The sequence below is a fragment of the Microcaecilia unicolor genome, chromosome 2 (genome assembly GCF_901765095.1).
Source record: "Microcaecilia unicolor chromosome 2, aMicUni1.1, whole genome shotgun sequence".
Classification (NCBI taxonomy): domain Eukaryota; kingdom Metazoa; phylum Chordata; class Amphibia; order Gymnophiona; family Siphonopidae; genus Microcaecilia; species Microcaecilia unicolor.
In genome coordinates, this window is record NC_044032.1 from 460,621,786 (window position 1) to 460,631,807 (window position 10,022).

Sequence of the window (10,022 nt, forward strand, 5' to 3'; positions counted from 1 at the left end):
GTGTGGCAATATATTTTTGGTCCTAATAAAGGACTTCATAAATTGCATCACCCAGCTTCATCCATTTGGTCATTCCTACCATTATTTTTGCCTTTTCTGATTTTTGGTTTTGCGTTTGGTTTTCTCCCCTTTTTTGTGGCTAAAATTATATATTGAAATATTGTTTTAAATAAATATGATGAGCAGCTAATTCCATGAACAGTGGGCTGTTTTTCAATAATTCTGCACTTTGAACTTTTATCCATGCCATTTGATGCATTCCATGATTTCCTTTTCTGTTATAGGAAATGAGGTATACTGCCTTAAAATTCTAAAATACACTGGCCAAAAAGTAAAAATAAGAAGGGTAAAACTCTCTTTTTGATGAATTATGTAGGAAGTCACATAATTTCATGTGGAGGGTAATTCTATAACTGGGTGCCTACTTTCCTTTATAGAAACAGGATGCTGGACTTGATAGACCTTTGGTCTGTCCCAGTGTGGCAATACTTATGCACTTATGTAATACTAATGCAACAGATGAGATACATGCGTAAAGCTTAGGCACAAGCTCTTATGCCATCCATAGGACTGGCTTAAGTGTGTGTGTAACTTTGTTCTGGACATACGCATGTAATTTTGCACTCACACCTGGCCTAGAATCTGTGTATATGCCCACCCTCAAACTATGCACTATTGACGATATGCATGTATTTATAGATTAGTGTGTAGGTGCATATTTGAAATATAAGTGACAATGTTCACACATATGTGCATATATGCCAGTATTCTAATGGTTCATGCGCATATCTGGTGCCTAAATGTAGGCACTTTCTTTACAGCATTACCCCCAAAGAGGATCTAGAAGAAGTAATTCTCTTGATTACCCACACACACCATTTCAACCAGTCACTCCATCATTCAATGTAACTTTGACTCAACAGTACTAGAGCATGGATTAGCTATGAAAAGAGTGTTTTTGCTTGCTTTGTTATTCTTTTTTTGAGCTAGTCCTTCTCAGCCATGCAATTTCACTTCTCATATTCTATAATAGACTAGACATACCAAAGGGATAATATCTGTAGTGCTAAAGTATATGCATAATAGTGCTATCCTCTATTTGATATTTGAAAATCTGCAGGTGAAAACTTATTTGCCAATAGTAAGTAATCCATTTCCTGATGGAAATCCTTAGAGTGCTGATATTTTATTGCAAACAGTAAGTTGACGATCAGTTTAACTTTCTGGGTTTTTTTCCCTATCAATTTTTCACTTTTTAGATGACCTCATGAAGAAACCTGATGTGAATGGCATCAAGTTCTTGTTTTTAGTTGGAGGCTTTGCCGAGTCTCCCATGCTCCAGCATGCAGTCCAAACAGCTTTCGGCAACATCTGTCGTGTCATCATCCCTCAAGATGTTGGACTCACTATTCTTAAAGGGGCAGTTCTCTTTGGCCTTGACCCCACCATTGTGAGAGTTAGGCGCTCACCTTTGACCTATGGAGTAGGTGTGCTCAATAAATTTGTTGAAGGAAAACATCCAAAGGAAAAGCTACTAGTTAAAGAAGGGAAGAACTGGTGTACTGATATCTTTGACAAATTTGTTTCAGTGGATCAGTCAGTAGCACTGGGAGAGGTCGTTCAGCGAAGCTATTGTCCAGCAAGGCTTGGGCAACGTAAAATCATCATCAATATCTATTGTTGCTCTACTGATGACATAATCTATATCACAGATCCTGGAGTAAGAAAATGTGGGACTATCAACCTTGAACTGTCAGATTTAGAAGAGTCCAGCCCCAAAAAGAGTCGTCGGGAGATTAGAGCTAGCATGCAGTTTGGAGACACAGAAATCAAAGTCACAGCTTTGGATGTCAAAGCTTCAAAGACAGTCAGAGCTTCAATAGACTTCCTTTCCAACTGATGAAGTGTTCTTTCTTTGCAATGAAGGATATGTTGAATCCAAGTCTTTAACATATACTGAAAACTTACAAGATGAGGCTTCGTTTTCAAAACTACCAATTTTGACTTTTTCCCTTAGCAGACAGCATTTCAATTCAGGCTATCCTTGGAAATCCTCATGCTGAAAATGGCACATAGATAGAGTAACAACAAAATGATATCTGCATTTCTTGTGGATTTTGAAATCAATAAAGCAACGTGACATAACTGTTAAAGAACAATATCCATCTTGAATAAATCATCATCAGATCCTTCATACCACAGTTTAAAGGGGGGTCAGTACTTGGAAGCAGAAATCAGTACCTTCATTGACAAAGTGGCTTAACAAATTGTGGTATATTTGTGAAATGGAGCACTTGCTAGCAGAGCGTGGACACCAGAGACACAAATGGGAAATCGTTTGGGAACCTTTCATTTCTTATTGTTCAGTTTGAATGTTACAGGACATGGGCCTGAGACTTGTTAACCTACTTGTTTGGATGGAAAAGCGGGGTTTGGGGAGGGGGGAAGGGTTATTCACTCATTATAAAAAGTTGGGGGGGGGGGGAATAAAAAACAAAAATTTTGAAGTTTCACTGAGCAACATTATGTTTGTTTGGGATGATGGGAACGAAACTTTGCCTGTATTCTTCCTTTCTTTTTAACTTGTACTGGTTATGTAAAGATCAGATACTGGTATAGGAGATGTGGAGGGGCATAATCGAACGAAAACGTCTATCTCCATGGGCGTTTATCTCCGAGAACGGGTCCGTGAAGGGGCGGACCGAGCCGTATTTTCGAAAAAAATAGACGTCCATGTTGTATTCGACAATTTGTGAGCTGGGTGTTTTTGCTTTTCAGCGATAATGGAAAATGAAAGCGCCCGGCTCAAAAACTAATAAATCCAAGGCATTTGTTCGTGGAAGAGGCCAGGATTCGTAGTGCACTGGTCCCCCTCACATGCCAGGACACCAACCGGGCACCCTAGGGGGCACTTTTACAAAAACAAAAAAAAAAGGTAAAAGAGCTCCCAGGTGCATAGCACCCTTCCCTTGTGTGTTGAGCCCCCCAAATCCCCCTCAAAACCCACTGCCCACAAGTCTACACCATTACTATAGCCCTAAGGTTGAAGGGGGGCACCTACATGTGGGTACAGTGGGTTTGGGGGGGGGGGGGGTTGGACGACTAAGCATTAAGCAGCACAATTGTAACAGGTAGGGGGGGATGGGCCTGGGTCCACCTGCCTGAAGTCCACTGCACCCCCTAACAACTGCTCCAGGGACCTGCATACTGTTGCCAGGGAGGTGGGTATGACATTGGAGGGTGAAAATAAAAAGTTGTGAAACATCATTTTTTTGTGGTGGGAGGGGGTTAGTGACTACTGGGGGAGTCAGGGGAGGTCATCCCCGATTCCCTCTGGTGGTAATCTGGTCATTTAGGGCACTTTTTGGGGCCTTATTCATGAAAAAACAGGGTCCAGGAAAAGTGCCCTAAATTCTAGCTACAAACGCATACTTTTTTTCCATTATCGGCGAAAGGCGCCCATCTCTGTTCGGGTGATAACCATGCCCCAGTCCCGCCTTCAACACGCCTCCGACACGCCCCCGTCAACTTTGTACACTTCAGCGATGGAGTGCAGTTGAAAACGTCCAAGTTCGGCTTTCGATTATACCGTGTTATTTGTTTTTGTGAGATAAACATCCATCTCCCAATTTAGGTCGGAACTTGGGCGTTTTTCTCGTTCGATTATAAGCAGGATATTATATGTTTTCCCACATGTTCGAACTGTTAATAAAGACTTCTGGCAAATTTAAAAAAAAGGGGGGGGACAGTACTGCAAAAATATTTTTGTTCTATTTTGTATGCCTTGCATAGCATCTAGAAAGAATCTCTTGCAGTTTCATTCAACTACTGTATTTTGGTTTGTTTCCTTCAGCTTCTAAAATTACTCTCCTCTTTAGGAACAGCCTCTAAGTTCTCCTAGGGCATTGCTAGTACGGGATTCAGTTTGTGAAAATTATGGTGCTTAAGGAGATTGCATTGTTTTAAGTATTATCTTTCCAACTTTGAGCCATTACAATGATGTAGGAGACAGGGGGGTTTGTTGGGGGGGGGGGGGGGGTTCAATCAAGGAGAGGGGGGAACCATTTTTTCTCTTCTTTTTCATTTGTTTTGGGTTTTTTAGTTTGTGCGATAATGGAGTAATTCTATGAGGGCACATGCTTTAAGCAATAAAGTACACACCCACTTTGGGGTATTTTAATCATTTATGCACAGATGCAGCAACATAGGTGTATAAATGACCCCTCACAGAATACCTACTAATTGAAAAGTACGCACGTGATGGTGTTCTTTGTGATTGGGCGTGCACTGGGGTGGGGTTCGGGTGGATACATAGGTACACAATAGATTATAAAACACTATAATTTATGTTTCTATACATACATGACAAATATTAGTGTGTACTTTTACATTTGCCCTACTGCTGGTGTACGTGTCTATGCCTGCCACTTACACCAGTATTTTGTGAAGAAATGTAGTAAGCCAGCACTTTCTTTATAATTTAGATGTCTTCTTACCCTTTTATCCTAGGCACCCTTATAAAATTACCCTCTAAAAGCTGACAGCCCACAATTCATTTAACTCATGCCTCAAAACTATAAAAAAGCCCCAGGCTTCTCTGGGGCGAGAATGGGAGCAAGGAGTTCAGAAATTTAAGCCACAGGGAGAGGGCAAGGAAAATCTGTACGGCAGGCTTTTCTATAACGAAAGACTACTACTACTTATCATTTCTATAGCGCTACTAGACGTACGCAGCGCTGTACACTTTTTTCTTTCAGTTCAGGTCAATTAAGAAGCAAAATTAAATAGGAAATGTCATTCTCTCTCTTATTTACAATTAAAAGCATATCCCTACCCTAAGGTTCCTTACACTCTTCAAAACTAAAATACACTAGTAGAGAAGTGACAATGATACAAAAGGTATTCAGTGGAATCTTGAACACAAGGGCATTTCTCTGAGATGCCTACTATAATTCTCCCATATTCTGTATCATAAGTACATAAGTACATAAGTAGTGCCATACTGGGAAAGACCAAAGGTCCATCTAGCCCAGCATCCTGTCACCGACAGTGGCCAATCCAGGTCAAGGGCACCTGGCACGCTCCCCAAACGTAAAAACATTCCAGACAAGTTATACCTAAAAATGCGGAATTTTTCCAAGTCCATTTAATAGCGGTCTATGGACTTGTCCTTTAGGAATCTATCTAACCCCTTTTTAAACTCCGTCAAGCTAACCGCCCGTACCACGTTCTCCGGCAACGAATTCCAGAGTCTAATTACACGTTGGGTGAAGAAAAATTTTCTCCGATTCGTTTTAAATTTACCACACTGTAGCTTCAACTCATGCCCTCTAGTCCTAGTATTTTTGGATAGCGTGAACAGTCGCTTCACATCCACCCGATCCATTCCACTCATTATTTTATACACTTCTATCATATCTCCCCTCAGCCGTCTCTTCTCCAAGCTAAAAAGCCCTAGCCTTCTCAGCCTCTCTTCATAGGAAAGTCGTCCCATCCCCACTATCATTTTCGTCGCCCTTCGCTGTACCTTTTCCAATTCTACTATATCTTTTTTGAGATACGGAGACCAGTACTGAACACAATACTCCAGGTGCGGTCGCACCATGGAGCGATACAACGGCATTATAACATCCGCACACCTGGACTCCATACCCTTCCTAATAACACCCAACATTCTATTCGCTTTCCTAGCCGCAGCAGCACACTGAGCAGAAGGTTTCAGCGTATCATCGACGACGACACCCAGATCCCTTTCTTGATCCGTAACTCCTAACGCGGAACCTTGCAAGACGTAGCTATAATTCGGGTTCCTCTTACCCACATGCATCACTTTGCACTTGTCAACATTGAACTTCATCTGCCACTTGCACGCCCAATCTCCCAGTCTCGCAAGGTCCTCCTGTAATCGTTCACATTCCTCCTGCGACTTAACGACCCTGAATAATTTTGTGTCATCGGCGAATTTAATTACCTCACTAGTTATTCCCATCTCTAGGTCATTTATAAATACATTAAAAAGCAACGGACCCAGCACAGACCCCTGCGGGACCCCACTAACTACCCTCCTCCACTGAGAATACTGGCCACGCAATCCTACTCTCTGCTTCCTATCTTTCAACCAGTTCTTAATCCATAATAATACCCTACCTCCGATTCCATGACTCTGCAATTTCTTCAGGAGTCTTTCGTGCGGCACTTTGTCAAACGCCTTCTGAAAATCCAGATATACAATATCAACCGGCTCCCCATTGTCCACATGTTTGCTTACCCCCTCAAAAAAATGCATTAGATTGGTGAGGCAAGACTTCCCTTCACTAAATCCGTGCTGACTTTGTCTCATCAGTCCATGTTTTTGTATATGCTCTGCAATTTTATTCTTAATAATAGCCTCCACCATCTTGCCCGGCACCGACGTCAGACTCACCGGTCTATAATTTCCCGGATCTCCTCTGGAACCCTTCTTAAAAATCGGAGTAACATTGGCTACCCTCCAGTCTTCCGGTACTACACTCGATTTTAGGGACAGATTGCATATTTCTAACAGTAGCTCCGCAAGTTCATTTTTTAGTTCTATTAATACTCTGGGATGAATACCATCAGGTCCCGGTGATTTACTACTCTTCAGCTTGCTGAACTGACCCATTACATCCTCCAAGGTTACAGAGAATTCGTTTAGTTTCTCCGACTCCCCCGCTTCAAATATTCTTTCCGGCACCGGTGTCCCCCCCAAATCCTCCTCGGTGAAGACCGAAGCAAAGAATTCATTTAATTTCTCCGCTACGGCTTTGTCCTCCCTGATCGCCCCTTTAACACCATTTTCGTCCAGCGGCCCAACCGACTCTTTGGCCGGTTTCCTGCTTTTAATGTATCTAAAAAAATTTTTACTATGTATTTTTGCTTCCAACGCTAATTTCTTCTCAAAGTCCTTTTTTGCCCTCCTTATCTCCGCTTTGCATTTGGCTTGGCATTGCTTACAGTGGGGGAAATAAGTATTTGATCCCTTGCTGATTTTGTAAGTTTGCCCACTGACAAAGACATGAGCAGCCCATAATTGAAGGGTAGGTTATTGGTAACAGTGAGAGATAGCACATCACAAATTAAATCCGGAAAATCACATTGTGGAAAGTATATGAATTTATTTGCATTCTGCAGAGGGAAATAAGTATTTGATCCCCCACCAACCAGTAAGAGATCTGGCCCCTACAGACCAGGTAGATGCTCCAAATCAACTCGTTACCTGCATGACAGACAGCTGTCGGCAATGGTCACCTGTATGAAAGACACCTGTCCACAGACTCAGTGAATCAGTCAGACTCTAACCTCTACAAAATGGCCAAGAGCAAGGAGCTGTCTAAGGATGTCAGGGACAAGATCATACACCTGCACAAGGCTGGAATGGGCTACAAAACCATCAGTAAGACGCTGGGCGAGAAGGAGACAACTGTTGGTGCCATAGTAAGAAAATGGAAGAAGTACAAAATGACTGTCAATCGACAAAGATCTGGGGCTCCACGCAAAATCTCACCTCGTGGGGTATCCTTGATCATGAGGAAGGTTAGAAATCAGCCTACAACTACAAGGGGGGAACTTGTCAATGATCTCAAGGCAGCTGGGACCACTGTCACCACGAAAACCATTGATAACACATTACGACATAACGGATTGCAATCCTGCAGTGCCCGCAAGGTCCCCCTGCTCCGGAAGGCACATGTGACGGCCCGTCTGAAGTTTGCCAGTGAACACCTGGATGATGCCGAGAGTGATTGGGAGAAGGTGCTGTGGTCAGATGAGACAAAAATTGAGCTCTTTGGCATGAACTCAACTCGCCGTGTTTGGAGGAAGAGAAATGCTGCCTATGACCCAAAGAACACCGTCCCCACTGTCAAGCATGGAGGTGGAAATGTTATGTTTTGGGGGTGTTTCTCTGCTAAGGGCACAGGACTACTTCACCGCATCAATGGGAGAATGGATGGGGCCATGTACCGTACAATTCTGAGTGACAACCTCCTTCCCTCCGCCAGGGCCTTAAAAATGGGTCGTGGCTGGGTCTTCCAAAACGACAATGACCCAAAACATACAGCCAAGGCAACAAAGGAGTGGCTCAGGAAGAAGCACATTAGGTTCATGGAGTGGCCTAGCCAGTCACCAGACCTTAATCCCATTGAAAACTTATGGAGGGAGCTGAAGCTGCGAGTTGCCAAGCGACAGCCCAGAACTCTTAATGATTTAGAGATGATCTGCAAAGAGGAGTGGACCAAAATTCCTCCTGACATGTGTGCAAACCTCATCATCAACTACAGAAGACGTCTGACCGCTGTGCTTGCCAACAAGGGTTTTGCCACCAAGTATTAGGTCTTGTTTGCCAGAGGGATCAAATACTTATTTCCCTCTGCAGAATGCAAATAAATTCATATACTTTCCACAATGTGATTTTCCGGATTTAATTTGTGATGTGCTATCTCTCACTGTTACCAATAACCTACCCTTCAATTATGGGCTGCTCATGTCTTTGTCAGTGGGCAAACTTACAAAATCAGCAAGGGATCAAATACTTATTTCCCCCACTGTATGATCTATCTTGTTACTTTCAGTTGGTTCTCTTCTCCACTTTCTGAAGGATTGTTTTTTGGCTCTAATGACTTCCTTTATCTTACTGTTTAGCCACACCGGCTGACGTTTAGTCTTTTTTCCCTTTTTTCTAATACGTGGAATATATTTGTCCTGAACCTCCAGGATGGTGTTTTTAAACAGCATCCACGCCTGACGCAAGTTTTTTACTCTGCAAGCTGCTCCTTTGTCTTTTTTTCACCATTTTTCTCATTTTGTCGTAATCACCTTTTCTATAGTTAAACGCTAGCGTACTTGATTTCCTAGTTTCACTTCCTTCAATGCCAATATCAAAACCGATCATATTATGATCACTGTTATCAAGCGGCCCTCGTACCGTTACCCCCTGCACTAGATCATGAGCACCACTAAGGACTAAGTCTAGTATTTTTCCTTCTCTTGTCGGCTCCTGAACTAGCTGTTCCATGAAGCTGTCCTTGATTTCATCAAGAAATCTTATGTCCCTTGCGTGTACAGATGTTACATTAACCCAGTCTATATGCGGGTAATTGAAATCCCCCATGGATTACAGATCTGCACATAAACTAATTAGCTTATTAGATGTTAATAATAATTGGTGTTAACAGGCACTTCATTGACAGTAATTAGGAGTTAGGCACAGATGTGCCCTATGCTCTTTTCTATAACATGCATGCCTAAATTTCATAGCACACAATTCCAAAGGGCATGGCAATGGGAGGGGCATGGGTAAATCAGGGGCATTCCCAGAAGTTAGAAATGATGTTATAGAATACCTCTCTTTCTGCTCCTGCCATTAGTTGGGTGCGAACATTTACACCAGCCTTTAACAGGCATAAATGCTCATGCCCAAAGTTAGGCATGAAATGCATGCTAAGCTAGCATTCTGTAAAGGTTACTCCGTGCAGCTTGCCCTTTGCAGAATACTAGCTTAGCATGGATCATCTTGGTGCCTAACCTTGGGTGCCATTTATTGACCCCCACCCCCCACCTAAATTCATTAAGGGGCCTGTATACTAACCTGTGTTAAATGCCAAACTTCTGCAGCAAATGTAGAGGTATTCCAGGCACTAATACAAGACAATGAAATAGGATGAAAACCATGAGGAGGAGGAGGGGGTTCCTTGACTGTGTGGCTGCCTGGAGATGGTTCAACTCAAGGGCATATCTGGATCTAGAACATGAGATGCAGTTAACCCCACCTCTAGAGATGTGGTTAACTTTCAAATTATCTGCAAGGGGGCTAGGCTAGAGCAGTGGCCTCAAGGGCCACCAGTGGGTCAAGTTTTCAGGATACCCGTAATCAATGTGCAAGAGAGAGATTTCTATACAATCGAGGTAGCAGGCATGCAAATATTTCTCATGTATATTCATTAAAGATATACTGAAAACTGACCTGTTGGTTGCCTTTGAGAACTAGGAGTGAATACCACTGG

General features: G+C 42.6%; 1 protein-coding gene across 1 annotated transcript in view; it reads left to right on the forward strand.

Annotated features, from left to right (window-relative positions):
* HSPA12B (heat shock protein family A (Hsp70) member 12B) overlaps nt 1-2,424 on the forward strand; it is a 230,372-nt gene extending 227,948 nt beyond the window's left edge. The window contains exon 13 of the mRNA XM_030190980.1: nt 1,260-2,424. Within this exon, the coding sequence (XP_030046840.1) occupies nt 1,260-1,900 (641 nt within the window). The 3' untranslated portion in view covers nt 1,901-2,424. The remainder of the gene's footprint in view (nt 1-1,259) is intronic.
* Nucleotides 2,425-10,022: the final 7,598 nt, after the last annotated feature.